This window comes from Propithecus coquereli, unplaced genomic scaffold (genome assembly GCF_000956105.1).
Source record: "Propithecus coquereli isolate 6110/MARCELLA unplaced genomic scaffold, Pcoq_1.0 Scaffold6, whole genome shotgun sequence".
Classification (NCBI taxonomy): domain Eukaryota; kingdom Metazoa; phylum Chordata; class Mammalia; order Primates; family Indriidae; genus Propithecus; species Propithecus coquereli.
Window position 1 is genome coordinate 11793856 of NW_012151951.1, and position 22171 is coordinate 11816026.

Below are 22171 nucleotides of genomic sequence, written 5' to 3' on the forward strand. Positions count from 1 at the left end.
CTGAAATAATGAGTCAGAATATTTTGGAAAACAACTAGGATGTAAATTTAACACTTTATAGATCTCGATATGCATTTTTTAAATGAAAACACAAACAGATACTGATGATGAGTGCAAGATTTCAGTCCGTTCTATGTGGTAAGGTAGGGGCAATTTCTAGGAAATACATTTTGGCTGTGATTTCATAGAAGAAAAGATAGGGTGAAGGCATTCCAAGTTTTTTAGAAGTGAGAATATAATACGTTTGCTAATTTTAGGACATGATACAGTTCCAGAAATTTTTCAGAAGTTAAATCATCCTATTGCTAGTAGCATTCAAATCCAGACCAGACTTAAGAAAATTGTATTTGCTTCTAAATGCCACATACCAGTTATTTCTATTAATTTATCACATTAGTTTCTAAAGTTAAAAAGTTATAAAATTAGTGAGGACTTTATAGACCTTATGTTGAACTAGAAGCTAATAATTGCAAGGAAGCTGTTTTGTGTTTAGAAAAGACGATTAAGATATGTTTAAAGTTTGTGCATATAGCCTACTTGGGATATAAATTGGATAGTTGATACCTTTGTATGTGACAGCTTAGAAGAGATGAATGGTAATTGAAACCTACATCATTTCTGTACTTCTGTTCAATTCCTTAGGAGAAAAGCCCTTGTCCCAAAGTCAGCTCTTTTTTTTCAAATAAGAGATGGATATATTTTGATAATGATATGCAATAACATCCACTTACTGTGTTGTATCCAATCCACAGACAAGCCCATATCTGATATTAAAAGGTCTAGCTAGGTAGCCTGGACTGGCAAAGCTGATTTATCGAAGTACAGAGGTTCATAGAAGCATAAGTTTGAATCTTAATATTTCATCTTGTATCTTTATTGTTAGAGTAGACTTTCACTGCTATAGACCATCTTGTTAATAAAAAACTTCTTACAGTCTGGGATTTTTTCCTGATGCAAAGATTTACTAGAGACTTTTTTTTTTTTTTTTTTGCCCCAAGCAGTAAACCAAGAATTCTCACATGTTATTTGGGAACAACTGGAATTTTCCCAAATGATAAACTACTTAAGATCACCACAGATATCTTTAAAACAAGTACATCATGGCAATACTATTTTTAATAGTTTCTGGCTCATGTCAAGTCTTTTTGAAAAAGAGAAAATGAGTTTAAAAAATAGATAAAACCTAACAGCTGAGGAGAGAATCTCATTCCATCAAAATGAACTCTTAGGAAATATGGAATTAGTGTTTAAGATAAATTACTACCTCTACCCATAATGAAGGTCCTATAATTCACACGACTTTAGCACTAAAAACCCAAAACACATGATACTCTTGTTTTACACCAATGGCATTGTGATGATTAGTGTAGATTTCTCTTTGATAAATTTTGCTGTAGTCATTTCAGTATCAATAGGTTCTGGAAGATTCAAATGTAATCTGTACTTCTCAGAGACTTCAATCAGTAAATCATCCTAAAAATAATAAAAAAGACTTTCAAAAGATGAACATAAAGGCCAAGCATGGTGGCTCACATCTGTAATCCCAGGATTTTGGGAGGCCAAGACAGGAGGGTCGCTTGAAGCCAGGAGTTCAAGCAACACAGCAAGACTCTGTCTCTACAAAAAAAATTTTTAAGAATTAGCTGACTGTGGTGGCACACTTTAATAATCCCAGCTACTCTGGAGGCTGAGGTGGGAGGATTGCTTGAGCCCAGGAATTTGAGGCTGTAGTGTGCTATGGTCATGCTACTGCACTCCAGCCTGGGTGACAGTGAGACCCTGTCTCTTACAAAAAAAAAAAAAAAAAGAAAAGATGATACCAGCCTGTCTAAAAGAAACTTAAAAATTTAAAACTCTCTGGACCCCAACATTCCATGAGCGGAAACATGCTAAGAAAGCTGCTCAGCATCTGAGAATGACACATTCTCCAATACTCTTCAGATGTGGCCAGGGTGGACACTGGAAAAGAAAAAAAACTTCCTGAAGAATGGAGCTGAAGGTCATGGAAAACAATGGAACTGGGAGCTAGGTAATTAAAGAACCTAAGCAAGAACATTCTCTACCTCCAGAAAAGGGTCCCTCTCAATGTCTGCCTACTAGGATTTCAGAATTGCTGTGTACTAGTAAATGCAACGTGCCTCTTATTTTTCCCTTTTCTGAAGTGAGATGGTTAATTATGGTTATCCTCTCCCAATTTCATATTGTATAGTGGATGGGATTGGGGGAGTAGATAGCTTGTCTCTGTGTGTTACAGGTCCATGGTTCAAAAGAACGAGAATGCAAAATCCTGTACTTTGGAGTCTGATACTGGGATTGGAGGTTTTTTCATTGGGGAAAGATGCAAATATTTGGACCAAGAAGGTGGACTGTGGTAGACTGACTGATCCCAATTATTTGGTCTTTTGTAAAATTATACGTTGTGATTTCCTGTCACTACTTGTAAGAATATACTCCCCAATCCTATTCATGTAGAACTTGACCTTGTGACTTACTTTAGCCCAATGGAATATGAGTAGAAGTAATATATGCCATGTTTGAGTGGAAGTTTTAGGATTCACTGCATGGTTTGACCATTTCTATTTTCCCTCTGCCATGAGAATGGCGTATCTCAGATGGGAATTGCTCCTTTACCTGGAACTTGAAATGTGCAAGACTCATGGAGCAGAGTAGGCCTAGGTGATGTGTAATCTGAGCAAATCATTGAAAACTCCTGAAATCTTGCAGTTTGTTACTACAGCGTAATACAGTGAATGCTGACTGATACAAATTTACAGTAATATATATTCAACTTACCTCAGAAACGTTAAGGTCACAGAGAGAGACTGAATTAATACCAGGTAATTCAACTTTCAACTCAATTTTCAGAGGTTTTTCATTCTGATCCTGCACAATTTTTAATTCATAGGCTGGTATCTTCATCTCCACATGGATTTCAGTGCTGGAAATCTCTTCTATCAGACACTCTGCTTTGCCTGAAACTTGGTCTTTTGGCAGTAACAGTTGAGGAAAATGATCTGGATTGCTCACAGTGCTGCTTTTTATCTGTTCAAGAGTTAGTTCTTTATGAAAAAAAAGGAGAGAGATAAAATCACAAAATTAATCCACAACATTAAAATTATCAGGCTATGAGCTGTAATATATATAGTGTCAGTGGTAATACCATATATATTATATGTATACATATATATATATGTGTATATATATAAAACACTGGTTAGCAGTGGCAGTTAAAGCTGCAGTTAAATTAGGTTGGGAATCTTAAAGAATCTTAAGCCAAAGAATTTGGTTGAAAAGTTCGCAGGATTTTAAAATCTTTAAGGATACTCTAATGTTTTTAATATCTAATATTTACATTTTTCAATCTTAAGTTTATCATCTTTTAAAATCAAGACTTTGTTTGCAAAATGTACATAGGATGCAAAAAATCTTACATTGGTTTAATTTTTCATTTACATTCATCTACTTACCCTTTTTTATTTTCTCTGTTAAATCTGTGGAATCAGCTTGGATTCCCACCAGACTTTGTTTCATTCTTTGAATGCTTCCTTTTATTCTAAAATTGGTAATATGGTAAGAGTGTGAGAGAGTGAACTGGAGTTGCTCCTCAATGCATTTCATGGTCATCTGTATTAACTGATCTTTTTTCATTTGGTCCTTTTCTGCTACCTGAAGAACGTCAGGATTGTAGGCAACATCGATGATTGTGTAAGCATCTGTGTGTATGATTCAGAGGGTATGTAATGAAGACAAGTTGCACTAATGATACTGTCAGGTAATATATTAAACTATATTCTTGATAAAGCTAGAAAATATAAATTCTATTCCTGTATTTTTCAGAGGTAATCACAATGGTGCTACAGCAATTAAGACCTTTCTTAGCATTTTTTTAAATAAACAATTGTTGCTCCAGAATTGGCACTTTTATATAGGTTAAAAACAGCTCATTTTACTAGAAAAATTAAACAGTATTAAACTTGCATAAACGTATACTTGGCATTAACTATTAAGATATATTATTACCAAATAAATTATTTTAATTGAAATGCTTTTACCAAGGACAATCTGGTCCCTGCTTATTCCCAATAACATTTTAAAAATGTGATTTCTATCCCTTAATTTTTTGTACCTGATGTCTCAGTCATATCTTCTGGTTTGCCAACACTTAGAGGTCCTGGATGAGTGGTTGATTGGGGAGCTGGGATTCTTTTCCACTGACATAGGTTGATAAAAAGTATTTTTTCTTTTGGTTTCTAGAAAGCAAATAATTTTCCATATCTCAAAACCTAAAAAATTTCAAATAATATCCTAAAAACAACTCATCACAGAGTTGGAAGAGGGAGAATTTTAGGTTCTAAGTAAGTCATTCCACATATGAAAACTGTGTTTGATAAATTATACTCGTGTTACTCAACTTACCCAAGGCTGCTGGCTTTTCATCAAGAATCCAGTTGCTGCTCCCAGAGGAAGTGGAAGAAAATAGGGAGAACTTATCTAAGCAATTGTTCTGGATGAATACAATCACTTCCTTTTTTTTTTGAGACATAGTCTTGCTCTGTTGCCTGGGCTAGAGTGCTGTGGCATCAGGCTAGCTCACAGCAACCCCAAACTCCTGGGCTCAAGCAATCCTCAGCCTCCCGAGTAGCTGAGACTATAGGCATGCGCCACCATGCCCGGCCGATTTTTTCTATATATTTGTAGTTGTCCAGCTAATTTCTTTCTATTTTTAGTAGAGACAGGGTCTCACTCTTGCTCAGGCTGGTCTTGAACTCCTGACCTTGAGCGATCCTCCCGCTTCAGCCTCCCAGAGTGCTAGGATTACAGGCGTGATCCACCACGCCCAGCCATACAGTCACTTCCTTATTTCCCTAACTTCTTTATTTGAAAAAGCTCCAACTCCATAATTCTCTATTAAATCAGTACATTACTTTTTCTTCTCATTCTAGCAGAAAAAAGTGACTCATTATGAGATCTCCAAAATCTATCAAGTTTAAATTTCCCATTTTTACTTCAACACAACCCCATTATGTTTCATCTATTTAGATAGGCAATTTCCGTCAAGTTTTCTTGTATTAATTTAGCAATAGGTGAGGGTAAGTAAGGTATTCTCCGGTTATTCCAGCATCATTTCATTCAAGATCTTCCCATCCCTGACACCAACTCTACATACCAGGATCTTGGTCTGTAGACAGAGCTGTGGTTCTGGGGCAGCACAGAGTTGTTTTCCCTCTTTCAGCTGCTGTTGAATGAATTTCTCATAGCCCTCAGGGTCACTTTCAGCCAGATCATCTAAGAGATTCCAGAACTGAGTAACTTGGGTGAGCAGACCCTTTGAGGATATCTCCATGATTGATGGTGAATAGGCTTCTTAAGCCTGTGGAAAGACATGACTTAAGGGGAAAAAAGTCTGTAAAACTATTGATTCGTTTCCTCTTTTGAGAGAGGAGGAATGGGCCAGAAATTGTTTTTGTGAAGTTAGCAGCCATCCTTAATACCTGTGCTAAAAGACTGTAGATCATTATCACTTTATCATTTCCTTATTCTTTAATTATCTAATACCCTTTCCTAAATTCTCAAGTTGTCCTCTCAGATAAGGCCTTACTTCTCCTTGGACCCTCTACAAGCCAGAGTAGTTATTTTAAGTCTGAGTTTCCTGATCTTGTTCCAAAACTTGGCTGTCTGGTGTCTCCCCAGCCCAGAAACTCCTAGAGTTGTGTGTGGGGTGAGGGCCACATGAGACTTCCTTAAACCTCAGTATAGCTTAGTAGTTAAAAGCATGGATTCTGGGGCCAGAATGCCTAGGTTCCAATCTTAGTTCTCTCGCTGGCAGTGTATCCTTAAGCAATTAATGTATATATGTGCTTCAGTTTGTTCTGCTCAAAATGAAGACGATAATACCTATCCCACAGGGTTATTGTGAGGATTAAGTTAGCTAATATATAAAGGCTGGAACACTTGGTAAACGCTATATGAGAGTAATTATATCCTCTGTCTGTCTTCGGATAAGCCTCCTCACTCCCTCTTCCATTGGAGAGTTGTCCCGCCACAGCATCTTTTTTTTTTTTTTTTGAGTCAGAGTCTCTCTCTGTCACCTGGGCTAGAGTGCAGTGGCATCATCATAGCTCACTGCAACCTCAAACTCCTGGGCTGACGCTTTCCTCCTTCTCCAGTGTCCAGACTACCTAGGACTACAGGCGCGTGCCACTGAGCCCAGCTAACTTTTTCTATTTTTAGTAGAGACGGAGTCTCGGTCTTGCTCACGCTGGTCTCTAACTCCTGACTTCAAGCGATCCTCCTGCCTCGGCCTCCCAGAGTGCTAGGAGTACAGGCGTGAGCCACCGTGTGGGCCCCACAGCATCTTTTGAATGAGGAACACAGGTTTAGAGTCTTCGAATACTATGCTGGGGTTACTAAATAGAAAACTGAACTAACATATAATCACTTCGGCGAACCCACCTCTTCCGTCGCTTCCCTGACAAACCGCGACGCCTGTTACCAGGGCAACCAGACTGGGTACAACATGTAATTGGGTCCGGGAAGCCCCAGACAAAAAGGTCTCTTCACATCCAGTTCCCGAATCTCCCCCCCTTCTGGTGTCGGGCTTGCTTTTCAACTGGGCTCACCCAGAAGAGCGCCTGCCTCCCTTCTGCACCCGTTAACCTGTCCCGGAAACCCTTTCCATGGATATCTCTCGGTCTCCTGCTGGTGGGAAGAATTTCTCAGGAGCACGACTTCCGGCCTGAAAGGGAAGCCGCCTCCTTTTTCTCCCAGACCGCCTCCTTCCCCCCACTTCCGCCACGCGAGGCTGCGGCGCACGGTATGGGTGTGTTTGTGTGTATTTGTGTGGGGAGGGCGTTTATAGGGAAGGTTACCGGGAGCTCCGAGGCCACTGGGGGACAGGGATCCCGGTGACAAAGATGAGGACATTTTCTCTCTCTTCTACTTGGAAACCTCAATCCCCCTTTCAGGCACCCTAGGCACTTCCTGGGGCCCAACCGAAGGTCGTACCCATCCAAAGCGTCCCCATCCTTTCTGGGGAGTGAAACCCAACCCCCGGGGTCCATCCCAGCGGAGCGTGAGCGAGGAATGCTCCGGTCAACCGGGCCGTGCGAATTCCGCGCCGGCGCAGCCTCCGGGCCTCAGTCCGGGAGAGAGATCTGCCTGTCGATCTGGGCTGGGGGAAAGGCAGCCGTGGCCTGGGCCACGGGTGAGGGCAGAATAACCGGTGGGAAGGCTGCGTTTTCACGAAGGACTCGGGTGAAGCTGCAGAGCTGCCTTTGAGCCCTGACTCCTTGGCTTCCTGGGTCGGAGGAGATCTTGTAATGGAATGGTTCTTCGTCTCACACTAACAAGATGCCTGATTTCCTCAGGATCGAGGGGTGAGTGAGCGTTGGGGTGGTTGCATAAAGCCCCTGCTAGCTACACACATGTGAATATTCTTGTTATCTAGTTTTTGGAGGCTTCTGTACAAAGTAGGAAATAAAATGCCCCTGAATGGAGAAATTTAGGACATCTTTGCATTTGTTGTTCTTAGGCGTCAGTTTTTGGTACTGTTGACATTTGTGATTCCTGACACTCTCAAATCTAGTTATGTGCTTCATTGCAAACTAATTTTGGGATTTGAGATTTGATTTCTAATTTAGACATTGACATACATTGTTTGCCTGGGATTATGTAGCCTGGGGCAAGTTAGAGCTTTAAGGGAACTTCATCTACAAAATAGGGATGGAGATACTTATCTCATGTAAAACATAGAGTAACTGTGAGGATTAAATAAAATGGTGCTTATGAAAGCACTTAACTTTGTGCAGTCTTGTGCATTTTTAAAGAACTTTAATATATATTATCTCCTTCATCCTCAAATGAGTGTGGTCAGGCATTTTCCCCTTTTAATGGTGAAGGAAAAGCTATTCCTTAGGACCTCTGATTTTTAGTTCATTGATCTTTAACTTATACTTCTTTATAAAATTTAAGAAAAGATAAGATAATAAAGGAAATTATTATTAAATGTTATTTATTGATTCATTTCAGATTGAAGAATGTCCCGGGTTCCACTGGGGAAAGTTCTCCTGAGGAATGTCATCCGGCACACAGATGCTCACAATAAGGTGGGAAGTACAACCCAGTCATTCCTCTACACTTATTGAAGGCATACAGTGTGCCAAGCTTTATTTTGGCATAGATACAAAGATGAATAAAATAGATAATTACAATACAGGTTGACAAATACTATAATAAAGACATTTATAAAGTGCTTTAGAGTACTGAGGAGGGAATAATGAAATCTGCCCTGGAGAATTAGAAAAGATTTTAAAGAATGAGTGGTATTTGAACTACTGATATTTAACTAGTTCTTGAATGGATATAAGTTTATTAGGTATAAAAGATCATTCTGGATAGAGAGAGCATCATGCACTAATATGGCAACAAGAAAGAGCATGAATCACTTGGCGCATGGCAAGAAATTTATGTATCCAGAAAGTAGAGAATGTTGGGGATAATGGCAGAAGATAATGCCTGAGTGGTAAATTAGAGTTGGTTTGTGATTCTTGGAGATGAGACTTCTTCCTTTAGGCAATAAAGAAGCCATCAAATTTTTTTAAGCAGGGTGTGACATGATCATATTTGTGTTTTTAGAAAGATAATTTCTCAACTGGGTAGGGAATAAATCAGATGGGGAGAAACAGTAGGGAGACCAATTAGGAAGCAATTGTAATGTTCCAAGTGAGAGATGATGAGGCAGTGACAGTAGGGATGAAGAAGAGGAACTTAAGAGACAGAATCCAAAGAACTTGGTGACTGATTGGATGGTAGGGATGAGAATGGGATCAAATACAGCTGACCCTTGAACAACTTGGGGGTTAGGGGCACTGATGCCTGTGCAGTCAAAAATCCACATCTAAAAACTACTAATAGCCTACTTTTGAGTGGAAGCCTTACCGATAACATAATCAGTGGATTAACACATACTTTATATGTTATATGTATTATATAATGTATCCTTACAATAAAGTAGCTAGAGCAAAAAAAATGTTATTAAGAAAATCACATTGAGTAGGCTGAGGAGGAAGAAGACGGGTTGGTCTTGCTGTCTCGGGTGTCAAAGGCAGAAGAAAATCTGCATATAAGTGGACCCGTGAATTTCAAACCCATGTTGTTCAAGGGTCAACTGTATAACCAACTGTGTGACTGGGTGGATGATGATCCCATTAATTGAGACAGGAAACAAAAAAAGGGGACAAGTTTGATAGGAAAAGTAATTAATTAGTTTGGTTTTGGACTTGTTAATGGTGAGATGGGTATAGGATGTCCAAAGATTGAAAATTCAAACTTAGAGGAAGGGGGAAAAGTTGGGTCTGGACATAAAGGTTTGGGAATTATTAATATATAGGTAGATGATAGAGGTCATGAGAGTAGATGAGGTCACCTAGGAGAGCACATACAGTGAAAAGAGGGCCAAGGCCCCTTTTTTAGTTTTCTTTAGTGAACTGTACTACTCCTGGTTTGATCATAATATTATTACTGTCATACCCCTAATATTTTAATTATAGGTGAGGGTATAACTGTTACCTAAGCTGTCTGTGCAATTGCATTAACCTACCCCTAGTTGTATGGTAAGCTTAGATTTGAAATGGTAGCTAAAAAAGATAAACCTAGCACAGCTTTAATGAAATTATGCAGGAGGACTTAGCAATAAAATGTGTTCTTATTCTTTGGGTATTTGTAGTCTGCTTTTCAGGAAATTGTATAGCAACTACACTGTTTATTGTGTTTTTGACAAGAATTATGATGTTGTGAAAAGAAAGCTTAGAGAGTTTAAAGACTATCCTTACTAGTTTTTTGACTTTGGTAAAATCTCTGAGCTTTTGTTTCTTTGCAGTAAAATATAATAGTGGCACCTGATTTGTTTTCCTCATAAGATTGCTTAAGGTTTAGTTGAGATGATACAATTAAAATCATATTGCATTTTAGAAACGTAGGATTATCATTTGCTAATTGCAGCATAATTGCAAAATTGATAAGGTGATAAGTGTGTCTGTGCAGGGGTTAAAAAGTTCTAATGGGGTAGAATTCTGTGTATTTGAGATTTACTGGATTGGATTGTTTACCACTTTCTAGAGAAACCAAAATTTGTTCTCCAGGTTCCTAGTCATAGTCCAGTCTGTAGCTAAATAGTCAGACTGTATTTCCAGTTAGTTACTTTTCTGTAATGTAAAGTGTTATTTTTAGTAACTTATTTTCATTTTGTTTTAAAAACTCTAGATTCAGGAGGAATCAGATATGTGGAAAACAAGAGAACTGGAGAAACAGATGGAAGATGCTTACCATGGGACTAAAAGGAAAATGTTACCCAGCAGTTCAAGGTGAAATTACAGCTCTGAGAATCAAAATAATTCTCATCTTTTTCAGAATTATCACTTTTGTTTAAAAACACTTTGGTATTTTAAGGATAGATGAATTCAGTTCTGTGAGTTCTTAAGCCTTTCCTCTGTCATAAATCTAGACCCAAGTATAAAGATAATGGCTATGGTACATATGGCCCCATTCTTTGTACTTACTTGCAATGGAGAATTTTAAAATTCTACCTGAACAAGTATAAATGTGTAGGGTTCTGTAGATTTTGACCTTGCCTGATAGCTTTTAACTTAAGATTTTCTAACTGGGATCTTATGGTCACTTAGCTGATCAGTCATTCCTTCCTCCTATTAATTTTTTCATTCTTTCAGCCTTTTCTTTATCCCATCTACTTACTATCTTCACCAGGTCAACAGCCTTTCATATTACTTTCTTCTTCCTCTTATTTTTTTTTTTCTTAAGTAGAGATGGAGTTTCACTTTGTTGCCCAGGCTGGTCTTGAACTCCTGGTTTCAATCGATCCTCCTGCCACAGCCTCCCAAAGTGCTGAGATTACAGGTGTGAGCCACCACACCTGGCCCCATATTACCTTCTTAATAATTTCAGTGTGAAAAAAGAAAAAAAAGCAACAAAGAAGAAAAAAAAATAATTTGTGAATATGAAGGATTATGTAGGCTTAGTTGTCTTTCACCTTTGGAGGTATAGGAATGTCCGAGTAATTGGGAACGTATCTTGGGCCTCAGATGCCTGTAAGTGTAAGAGCTACATGTATGAGAAATGACTATAAAGTAATAATCCTGATTCTAAAGCCACCTAGGGAAATCACTAGTTAGGAGCGAGGTATTTAAGGAGAGTGTGCCTGTGAGTGTGACTTTGGTGTGTGATTGGCTGTGTGTGAATGGCTTCAGACAAGAAGTATGTAAGGTATCCCTGGTAAAGAAGGCAGAGTCGCAACATAAAAATCAGTGTCTTCCAGTTTTTTCCCTCTCTGAAGGTGATCCTATGAGAATTTATAAATACAGTTAGTACAGATGATGATTTGTATTGGTTATTTAATTCCAGGTGGCATTTCCAGAAATAAGATGATTGCTGTTTTAGAATAGACTATTAATTCCTGTCATGGTGAATAAATATTTTATAAAAATTAATTAAATTTTTAAAAAATTGACAGTAAAAAGTGAGTAATCTTTAAAACTTAATCTCTTTAGGGGCAGGGATTCTGATAGTCTCATATGCTGTTATATTCCTACCAGCCCAACTAGAACAATGCCTGGCACATAGGAGGCCCTTAAAAATTTTTGCTAACTGATTAGCTGACTTACTGGCTGATTAGTGGACACCGTAAACAGAGGCTGGATCAGAGGTTCTGGGTTAGGGCTTGTTCCCACTGTTACTATGACCTCACTAACAGGAAGTTACCGGTTTGCAGGAAGGAAAGTGTATTTTAGAATCTAGGGTAGTTTGAAGTGTCCCTAGCTGTGATTATGCTCTGTTTCCCTCTTTGTATACCCTCCTAGTTGAGTGAGTGAGTGAGCTATAGTCCAGAAGTGAATTTGTCTATACTCAGCAAGGGTAGATTTTTTCCCCACTGGACCGTACAAATGTATAGAGAGAAACAGATGATATCTTTTACATTTTTTAACAGTATCAGGTTTTTTTGTTCTCCCCTCAGCTTGTTCCATGAGTTTTGTGCATGATGTTCCATAAACTCACAGATTGCTTTTAAATCTAAAAGTTCTGCTTTCTCTTGTAGCCGGATGCGTAGTGATGGTTTTGATGAAGAAAGTCAAAGAGGCTATTGGAGGCCAAAGAATGACATTTCTGGGACACTGGAAGATGATTTTCTTAAGGCTAAATCCTGGAACAAGAAGTTATATGATTATGAAGCTAATATGCCAGACAGGTTTGTGACTAATTCCTATGACCATTAATAATTAGCCTGAAAATGTGTACTTGTCAAAATTGTCTCCATAAAAATTTGTACGCAAGTATTCATAGCAGCATTATTCATAATGGCCAAACAGTGGAAGTCCAAATGTCTATCAACTGATGAATGGATAAACATAATATGGTATATCTATCTGTACAATGGAATATTATTTTGCAGTAAAAGGAATGAAGTACTGATAAGTGGTTCAGCATGGATGAACCTTGAAAACATTATGCTAAGTGGAAGAAGTCAAGTCACAAAAGACCACATATTGTATGATTCCATTTATGTGATATATCCATACACATTTTATGGTTCTATTTATGTGATAGGCAAATCCATAGAGACAGAAAGTAAATGAATGGTTGTCATGGGCTAGAGGCACGACACTTTAAAGGGTGAATTCTATGTTATGTGAATTATCCTTCAGTAAAGTTGTTATTTAAAAACAATTGTCAGCATTATATTATGAAGTGTTTTTGGAAAAGTCCTTCACAGCTAACAAGCAGAGTGTGACAGTTCTTTAGTGTTTCTTAAGGAAGACAATGGCAAATTCCCTTACAAATGGACAAAAGAATCTTTTGTATCTGAGATGATAATATATAGTACATAAAATCTAGCTGTTTCTGAGCTATATGGGCTTGGGTCTACCATATCTCTATTTCTTCATTTTATGTGTATGTCCGTGTATGCATGTCCTCCAAAATCTAATTTTCTTTTAATTTCCAAAAATGTATGCATTGCTTTAATAGTACATGTAACATGTCCTCTTACAGATGGGGCCACAGTGGTTATAAAGAATTATACCCTGAAGAATTTGAAACAGACAGGTAAGATAAATGGGCTTACTAAAAGAAAGAAACTAAGATTATTACAAAGTCTGTACTATAAGTTGATTTCCTAACTTTTACAAAGGATATAGTATTTGCCACTGAAAATGTAGCTAGAGAAGAAAAAAGGTGATTTAGTTGGTAGGGAATCACTATTTCACCATTCTCTGGTTGGTGTTTGGCCATGTCTGTAAGCATTTTGGTTTTTACATGTAGTATTCCATACAGTAACTCACTATGGCAGCTTAGAATTATTTTTTGGTTTTTTTTTTGAGACAGGGTCTCACTCTGTTGCTCGGGCCAGAGTGCAATGGTGTCATCATAGCTCATGCAGCCTCCAACTCCTGGGCTCGAACGATCCTCCTGCCTCAGCCTCCCCAGTAGCTGGGACTACAGGCACATACTACCATGCCTGGCTAATTTTTCTTTTCTTTTCTTTTTTTTTTTTTTTTTGAGACAGAGTCTCACTGTGTTGCCTGGGGTAGAGTGCCGTGGCGTCAGCCTAGCTCACAGCAACTTCAGACTCCTGGGCTCAAGCAATCCTTCTGCCTCAGCCTCCCGGGTAGCTGGGACTACAGGCATGCGCCACCATGCCCGGCTAATTTTTTTTTTTCTATATATAGTTTTAGTTGTCCGATTAATTTCTTTCTATTTTTTTAGTAGAGACGGGGTCTCGCTCTTGCTCAGGCTGGTTTCGAACTCTTGAGCTCAAACAATCCGCCTGCCTCGGCCTCCCAGAGTGCTAATTTTTCTTTTTTGTAGACATGAGGTCTTGCTGTTGCCCAGGCTGGTAACTTAGAATGTTTATCTTCATTTTAAAGATGAGGAAACAAAAACTCAATGAAAATAATAAAGTCTTATAGTATATGTCACAGTTCTGATTTAAAATTCAGATGTTAATCCCAGTTTCTTATCTAGAATAATAGAAATATAAATACACTATTTCTTTTTTTACATAAAAGTTTCTCTTTTACACTTTTTTATTAGTAGTGATCAGCAAGATATTGCCAATGGAAAAAAAACATCTCCCCAGGTAAAATCATCTACCCATGAATCCCGCAAACACAAGAAGTCAAAGAAATCCCATAAAAAAAAGCAGAAAAAAAGGTCACACAAAAAACAGAAGAAAAGCAAAAAAGAAGCCACGGATATAACAGCAGATTCTTCAAGCGAGTTCTCAGAAGAAACTGGGGCTTCTAGTAGCAGGAAAAGGAAACAACCACATAAGCGCAAGAAAAAATCCAGGAAAAAGTCTCTCAAAAAATCTGCTTTATTCTTAGAGGCAGAAAATGACACTTCCCAGTCAGATGATTCAGCATCCAGCAGTTCTGAGGAAAGTGAGGAAAGAGACTCTAAGAAAACCAAAAGGAAAAAGAGAGATAAAAAAGTCCATAGCCCTGTAGCTAACAATGAAATACAGGAGAGGACAAATAAACGCACAAATTGGAAAGTGGCTACAGATGAAAGGTCTGCTGAGAGCTCAGAGGATGACTAAATGGGAGAAGGAACATTCTTGTTTCCCATGTTACTGGTTATTTACAGCTCTTACTCCTTGGGGTTTTGCCAGGGACTCCCGTTCAGCACGGGGCCTGAGGTCAGAGCTGTCTGGTGCCATCTATATATGTTCTGACAGACTCCTTGTCTTCTATTTTGGCCTGTTAAACTTGATCCCCTTTTCTTGGTAATAGGGAATCTGGTATTTTGTTATGAAGGTTTCTTGAAGAGATTATTTTTTGCAATGAATCACATTTAGTGTAGAGTACATATATAGCAAATTAAAGGACCCAGAAAGCTGAATCCAATAATGACCTGGGTATACCAATTGGAATATTGAATTTGGGGAAATCAAGGGCTTGAATTAAGAGGTGGATTGGAACCAGTCCTGTGCAGAAAGGTATGACAAGGGAACACTATGTTGCTCTCTTTGTTTGTATAGCAGGTGTCACAACTGGCTGGTCTTTAGCCTTGGTGCTTTGATCCTTCTGTATTTTGACCCCACAGGTATGGTCCAATTTACTTAATGAGGAAATGGGCTTAAAAACAAACCTTTCCCCCTCATGATAACATCCATAGACAACTGTTACTAGAAGGGACTAGGGTTTTCTCAAATTTCCCTGCTGGGCAGGGTCTCGAGCTACACTTAGTATGCCCCAAAACATAGTAATTGGCTAGTAAATGGTTTTTTAGTTCCGTTGCTATATATTACCTATACAGACTTGTGTTCAAAATTATTTCTTCAGATGACCCTCTCTACCAAATGGGGAAGAAATAAGAGTTAGTAATGCTGTCAAAATGGTGCTCTGAACAGGATTCAGGGCAACAACTGCCATTTAAATGTTGTCTTCCTTGTTCATTTCTCAATCTGTTAATGAAGTTTTCCCTGAAACTAAGTTGAATCATTTCCAAAATGAAACAGGCTTCTCAGGGACATATCCACTTCTGTCTTTGGATTAAAGCACCAAGCAGAGACCACATTATTTCCCTTGCTATACTGTGATCCCTACTACGTTAATTCTTAAGAAACCAAAATATAACTGAAAGGCTGGCAGAACACAAGTGAATCTCTTCACTATGGGAGAAAAGATCAAGTGACACATTGCCTTTTTTCTGGTTGTCACTTTGTGGGCTAAGTAAAAAGCTTGAAAACGCACACTTTTAGTCTTGGTTCTGCCACCAATGGGTTATGAGGAGGTCCAGAGCAGGTTAAGTTAACCTCCTTGGCTTTACTTTCCCCATATGTTAATACAGAATTACTTCATGGTTGCATGACAGTATAAGACACCAGCAATAAAATACAACTACGATGACATTCCACAAAGTGGTATATTATAGTTCTATTAAATTTGTTCTCTTTATGGAACATTTCTAATAAAGTACTTGGTCTTATGTGGTTGGCCAGAGGTGCCCTATCCCTTGACTATGAGCTGGTGCTCCCTTTTGGGATATTTATTTGAAATATCAGTACTTTGGTACGCAATTGTCAATGTTTCATGGTGTATATTTTTATGTTTGGGACTGGTAGGGGCTTAAAGGAGGCAGAACAGTCTATAATTACTACCTCTTAACCTAAAACAACTGTTTTGTTCCTGGAGCAAGTAAAATCTTTGCTGGAAGGAGTCTTTAGCATATATTTTTTAGCATTGTTTCTGTACTCTAAAAGTACTGACTCCAAGCAGAGACTCAGGAAAACGGGCCAGAGGAACAAGGCAAGTTTCCAGAAACTTGTCTCTGTTTGGGTCTTGACCTTCCCCTCCTCCCATACTAGCAGGTTTACTGCTTTCCCAAGGAATACACATCTTGCCTGTTTTTGTTTTTTTTTGGCCAGGTTTAACCTTTTCTTGGTCATGTATAAGCAATAAAGCTGTTTTCTGTTCTTAACTTTTCTCAACCCCAATTTCTGTTCTATACCTTAGGCTTTGATGGTTCTTCCAACTCCCTTAATTATGGGTTGGGGTGGCTCTTCAAAATCTACCACCTCCCATTTGCACTACTGGCTGTGAACATTTATTTCTAGTGTTCCTGCCAATCAGAGGCTTTATTAAATCCTAAAATGGAATTAAAAAAGCGTTGGAGAATTCACATTTATTGAATAACTGGTGTGATACAACCTGGAATTTCTGAATTCCAAATAAATAAATTTCACTTTTTGAACATTTGATCTGTTACTTTTTAGCACCAACAGACCTGACAATGGGTTAACAACCTTCCCCTGCTGACCCTTCAATCTGCTTTAATAACAAGTCCTTTGCTTCTTCTGTCATTCTCCCAGGGGATGGCCTACTGTCCTCCTTTCTGCACAATTTGAGCAAACCGACTGGTGATGGCAAGAGTGGTGTCAATGAAGCGGTCCACACAGCTAGAGAGACAATTTTCAGTGCGAGAGTCTAGGCGATTCCCTGGCTTCTCCACACATTTATCCCAACATAGCTCCATGAAATGGTGCACCTAAGAGGAAAGAAAAATAGTAATCACTGGGGTCTGCAGATAGGCCTAAAAAACTCTGTCCATTTTTTAATTTCCTTTTTATCACCTGACAAAACCATTCTTTCAATCAACAAACCATGGAGTCACTTTGGGCTGTTTTCGTTTCTTAATTTGTCACCAATACTGGCCGAGATCCTCATCCCTATAGATTGTAAATTCCCAGCTAGGACTAATACCCTCTCTTATATTCCCCAAAGCAGCCAGCACCATTGTAAACTAGGAAGGTAGGGTGCCAATTCATTCCCCCAAACAATTGCACTCATCGCATTCCCAACTTACCTCTTAGAGAAGGTAATTCTTAAGTTCTTAGCCTTTTGGGGTCATGGACACATTTGAGAATCTGATGAAGCTTATCAAATATAACAAAGTTACAGAACATGCGTGCGCTTGCAAAAGAATGTTCAAGACCCAAGGATTTCTAACCAGGGTTCTTGCTACTCACCCTCCCTGCACGCACTCCTCCCCCCGAAAAAAGGGAGAAAACAACCATTTTACCAAGAGCTTACTATTTGGGAGGCTGGGTACTAAACAGTTCTCTATAAGGATGGCTATGATTACCTCCATTTAAGAGATGTGATTAAATAATCATTGCAAGGTCAAATATTCAGTAAGGGACTACGCCAGATTCGAACAATTTCTAAGGGCTCCAAACCATTGTTCTAAACCAATAGTCTACACTGAATACTTCAGAGCACCCCCCTTTATCCAATGTTCTAGTGCGCTATCGTTTTCAAGTACATTATCGCATATGATCTTAACAATCCAGTGAGACAGTGGGCGACAGCGAAACCAAACCCCACAGTGGATGGGTATCTTTTTAGGGGCACGTGGCCTGCAAGGGGCAGAGGGAAGATTAGAACCCAGATCTTACGAATGCCAGCCCAGACAGGTCGCCGGCTAACGAGGCTCCAGTGCTCCTTAGTCAGCCAAACCTTTCTCTCTGCTTTACACCTTCTCTTTTCTCCACGCTGCTCTTGCTTAGCCGGCACCTAAACACTACTAGTCACCAGCTGCAGGAGGGCCATCACTCGTGTTTTTGTGAGGTGAATGGGAAGCAGTCGAGATCTAGCGGCGGGCGGCCTCACTGAGCCGCCAGTGTACAGAGCTCCGCGGGTGTACTTCACCCTGCTTTCCCCGAACCCTTCAGGGCTGGTCCCGGTCCCCGCACCTGTGCAGTGAACTGCGCCTTCTGCTGTTCCGCCGCCACCAGGCGCTGCAACTCCGCTTCATCCGCTTCACCCAGCTCCGCCATTGTAAGCAAAAGGATCCGGACCGCCCGACCAGTGTGTCTGCGCATGCGTGGTCGGCGCGCACCGCCTACCTGCTTCCGGTTCACCTAGCGTTTTAGTCCCCCCTCCCCCGGTTTTATTTTGTCATCGGTTGTCGGAGTTGTCGCGTAAGTGCTTCCGGGTTGATGGATGACCTTGAGCCGTCTGGAGCAATATGGCGGTTCTCTGGAGGCTGAGTGTCCTCGGCGGTGTCCAAGGAGGCAGAGGTGAGGGGTCTTGGCAGCGCGAGGTGCTTAGCGCAGCCTCCAGCCGGGGAAGCGGGTGGGAGTGAAGACTTGTCTGCCAGGTGAGACTTCTTGAGAAGGGAATCCCTCTCAGGTATCTGCCGAAATCAAAGCAATGACCACCACTAACGGGGCTCAAATGTTTACCCGAGCGCATATGTCCCTGCTGTGTGCTGACGTGGTGATGGGGTAATCTGAAAAACATCGCCCTCTGGAAGTTGCAGTTTTGTTGAGACTATTCCGCATAGGAGTTCTCTTTTCTCCCCATTCACTGTCCTTAGAATACTCCCACCCTGAATCGGGAAAAGGGTTAAGAGTCTGAGTTCCAATGCCTGGTCTTGCCTATTTCCCCTGGAATTGGTGTTTGAGTGTGAAGGTGAAGGGATCAGTTCGAAAATCATTTGACTGGGCATTTGTGTTACAGCAGGCACGGTAGTAAGGCTGGGATACAAATGTGAATAAAACGTATTTCCTGCCCTCGAAGAGCTGTCGTTCTTACAAGTAAAACCACATGGAAGCGTAATTTAACATAAAGCAGAAACTGTTGTGCTGTACATAAATTACTGTGCAGGTACAGAGAAAGTGTATTTTTAACTCTGTGTTTTGAAAGTATTACCCTGTCTTGGTTCCTGAAGGAGGTGTAAGTCTTGAGGATAAAAAAGGCCAAGGAAAGAAGGGCCTTACAGTTATAACTACTGAATGATTAAAAGCAATAATGAAGACATAGAAACTGCATGATATGTGAGAAAACAAAACAAATTGGATATGATTAGAGCATGGAGATGAAAGTGAGAAGTGAGATGAGTCTGGAAAGGTGAACTGGTACCAAATCACAGAAGAACTTGCCTCGTAAGGAGTGTGTACTTTATCTGTGAAGGGTAACCATTGCAAGGTTTGACACAGAAATGCAGTTTAGACTGACCACTTTGGGAACAATGTGGGACATGGCTATGATGGGAGATGGGACAAACTAGGACAGAAGTCAGGGAGACAAGATAGGACACCGTTGAAGTAGTTCAGGCAAGGTAGGGTCTTGAACTTGGAAAGTAGTACTGCAAAGAAAAAAAGATTTTCTCAGGAAATGTTAGATATGTCAATAGGATTTGAAAATTGAATTTAGGGGGACAGTCCCTCATGACTTCCAGATTATGGAGTTAGATTAAAAACGCCTGGGCTGTCATTAAATAAACTGGGGAACATACAAATGGGAAACAAGTTTGGACGAGAAGGTGAGTTGAAGGATGATTTCAGTTTTTGGCATAGTGTGGAGAGGCCTTGCAGGCAGTTAAACTGAAGCTCTGAAGAGATATTAAGGCTGGAGATTTGTGTGTTATCAGTTTATAGGCAGTAGGTGAAACCATGAGAGTGGAAGAAATGGCCTGGGATGGGCACAGGAAGTGAGAAGAGCAACGGGCTGTCCTCCCTCCTGGGAAAATCAACATTTAAGAATGAATGCAGGTGGGGTGCGGTGTAATCCTAGCTCTCTGAGAGGCCGAGGCGGGCGGATTGTTTGAGCTCAGGAGTTCGAAACCAGCCTGAGCAAGAGCGAGACCCCGTCTCTACTAAAAATAGAAAGAAATTAATCGGACAACTAAAAACATATAGAAAAAATTAGCCGGGCATGGTGGCGCATGCCTGTAGTCCCAGCTACTCGGGAGGCTGAGGCAGAAGGATTGCTTGAGCCCAGGAGTTTGAGGTTGCTGTGAGCCAGGCTGACGCCACGGCACTCACTCTAGCCCGGGCAACAAAAGCGAGACTCTGTCTCAAAAAAAAAAAAAAAAAAAGAATGAATGCAGGAGAAGACTGATATGAGATGCTCAGATGATCAGGAGAACTAGAAGAAAGTTCTGTCAGAAAAAAGAAGGGAGGAGAGGCTACTAATGCTAGGTAATGCAGAAAGACCTAATAAGATTAAAACTGAACAATACCTGTTGGATGTGGCCACATGGAGATCATTGGTGACCTACCAAAACTACAGTGAGGATACAAACAAGTCTCAGAGTTGATGAATGATTGGGAAGCAAGGAAGTAGAGATAATTTGGACAGTGCTTTAAAGAAGCACGTTTGGAAAGGAAGGAAGAAAGACAGCAGGGGAAAGAGTGCATGGGCATTAGTTAGAGGACATGGAATTAAGAGAAGTTTTAAGTATATTATATTAGTTGAGGGTAAATGGCCAAAGAGAAGGAAGGAGAAATTAAAGGCACAGGAGAAAAAATAATAATAAGTTACCTTCCCCCCCGAACCTCCACCACGTCTGAAGATAGTGAGATTGTGAGTTATCTGAACTGATTGCTCACAGTGAGTTACATATTGAACTCCTCGTTCTATTCTTTACCCCCTTCTCACTACTGCACTTGACTGGTAAAAATAATGATAATAATAAAAAGAAATTACCTTTTCTTGAGTACTTATAACATTCTGGGAACTGTGCTAAGCCTCTTGCATACATTATTTTATGCAATTTTCAACAGTAGTGTGAAGTTTTTCCATTTTACAAATGAGGAAATTGAGGCTTAGAGAGCCTACTTAACTTAGTTGCTCATCGTCCCACAGCTAATAAGACGTGTAGCTGGGTGAACTTAGGTCTGTCTATTTTTTAACTAAGAGGCAGGATCCAAAAGAGGACAGAAAGAGATGGATTCAAGAGTGCAAGTGGAGATGAAAGAAGGTAATAGATGAACTTTTCCAAACTAGATTGAATTCCTTGAGGGCAAAGACTTTGTCATTTATCTCTCTTGTTCCAGTGCAGAGCACAGTACTGTATGTAGTAAATATTCGTTGGATGAATAAATGGAAGGAGGAAAAATGCTACCATTTATTTTTAAAAATTAATATAAGTGAGGCTCTTTTACATAAGTGATTCATTGATTCTTCAGTCTTTTGATGGCTACTTAGTCTGACTTCACAGTAACCCAGTGAAATAGATGGTATTTTCATTTTTCAAATGAGATGTTACTCCTATTTAGGGTTAAGTGGCTTTTGCCTACGGTCATTTAGAAAGTCTGTTAATCCTGTTAAAGAAGAGATTCTTATGATCCCCCTAATGTCTCTTTCCTCAGCTGTATTCCTCCGAACCCCAGTGGTCAGACCTGCTCAGGTCTCAGCATTTCTCCAGGACCGACCTGCCCCAGGATGGTGTGGAGCGCAGCACATACACCTGTCACCGATCCGCCATTGTATGTTCTCTCCATCACTGCTGCTTCCTGGGCTCTGGCCTTCTTCACCCGGACTAATTGTCATGCCTTTAACAGGACTTGCTATTTGTTGGGGGTGCTCTTGTGTCCGACTCTGTCAAATGAAGACCTAGTTTACACCTTTTGGGCAGACAAAGCCAGCGTGGTTAAATGATGCCATTTATATTCGTAGAGGACCTTCTGGCCTGTTTTTTAAAAAATGTTTATGTTTCTTAAAAAGAAAATTGCTCCATAGGAAGAGTCTGCTCAATATAGTTCTGTCACTCTTACTTATTTAGCTAATGGAAAAGAGCCAGAAATGGATAATTGAGAATAATGAACAATTTAAAAAGTCATGTCTTGCGGACTGTATCATGTGTATTTATA

General features: G+C 39.8%; 4 protein-coding genes across 7 annotated transcripts in view; 2 read left to right on the plus strand and 2 right to left on the minus strand.

The window, feature by feature from the left end:
- Positions 1–1270: 1270 nt before the first annotated feature.
- PIH1D2 (PIH1 domain containing 2) lies at positions 1271–6638 on the minus strand. The gene is made up of 6 exons (XM_012659215.1): positions 6454–6638; positions 5168–5371; positions 4127–4250; positions 3468–3713; positions 2794–3059; positions 1271–1473 (listed from the first exon to the last, which is right to left on the minus strand). The coding sequence occupies exons 2-6, from the start codon at positions 5342–5344 to the stop codon at positions 1339–1341; spliced, it is 948 nt and encodes a 315-aa protein (XP_012514669.1). The 5' UTR covers positions 5345–5371; positions 6454–6638; the 3' UTR covers positions 1271–1338.
- Positions 6639–6700: 62 nt separating this feature from the next.
- LOC105822265 (chromosome unknown open reading frame, human C11orf57) lies at positions 6701–16764 on the plus strand. Of its 4 annotated transcripts, none has more exons than XM_012659217.1 (6): positions 6701–7376; positions 8029–8105; positions 10261–10361; positions 12107–12256; positions 13060–13113; positions 14101–16764. In XM_012659217.1, exons 2-6 carry the CDS (start codon positions 8037–8039, stop codon positions 14606–14608), a joined length of 882 nt encoding a protein of 293 aa, XP_012514671.1. In that variant the 5' UTR covers positions 6701–7376; positions 8029–8036; the 3' UTR covers positions 14609–16764. The 4 variants fall into 4 exon arrangements, with proteins under 4 accessions (XP_012514671.1, XP_012514673.1, XP_012514670.1 ...); XM_012659219.1 differs by having other exon boundaries at positions 14104–16764; XM_012659216.1 differs by having other exon boundaries at positions 6701–6814.
- Positions 16434–18410, minus strand: TIMM8B (translocase of inner mitochondrial membrane 8 homolog B (yeast)). The gene is made up of 2 exons (XM_012659221.1): positions 18266–18410; positions 16434–17058 (listed from the first exon to the last, which is right to left on the minus strand). Exons 1-2 carry the CDS (start codon positions 18392–18394, stop codon positions 16891–16893), a joined length of 297 nt encoding a protein of 98 aa, XP_012514675.1. The 5' UTR covers positions 18395–18410; the 3' UTR covers positions 16434–16890.
- Positions 18411–18501: 91 nt separating this feature from the next.
- The window catches only part of SDHD (succinate dehydrogenase complex, subunit D, integral membrane protein), a 9302-nt gene continuing 5632 nt past the window's right edge, over positions 18502–22171 (plus strand). Inside the window, exons 1-2 of the mRNA XM_012659141.1 lie at positions 18502–18592; positions 21671–21787. Of these exons, the coding sequence (XP_012514595.1) occupies positions 18541–18592; positions 21671–21787 (169 nt within the window). The 5' untranslated portion in view covers positions 18502–18540. The remainder of the gene's footprint in view (positions 18593–21670; positions 21788–22171) is intronic.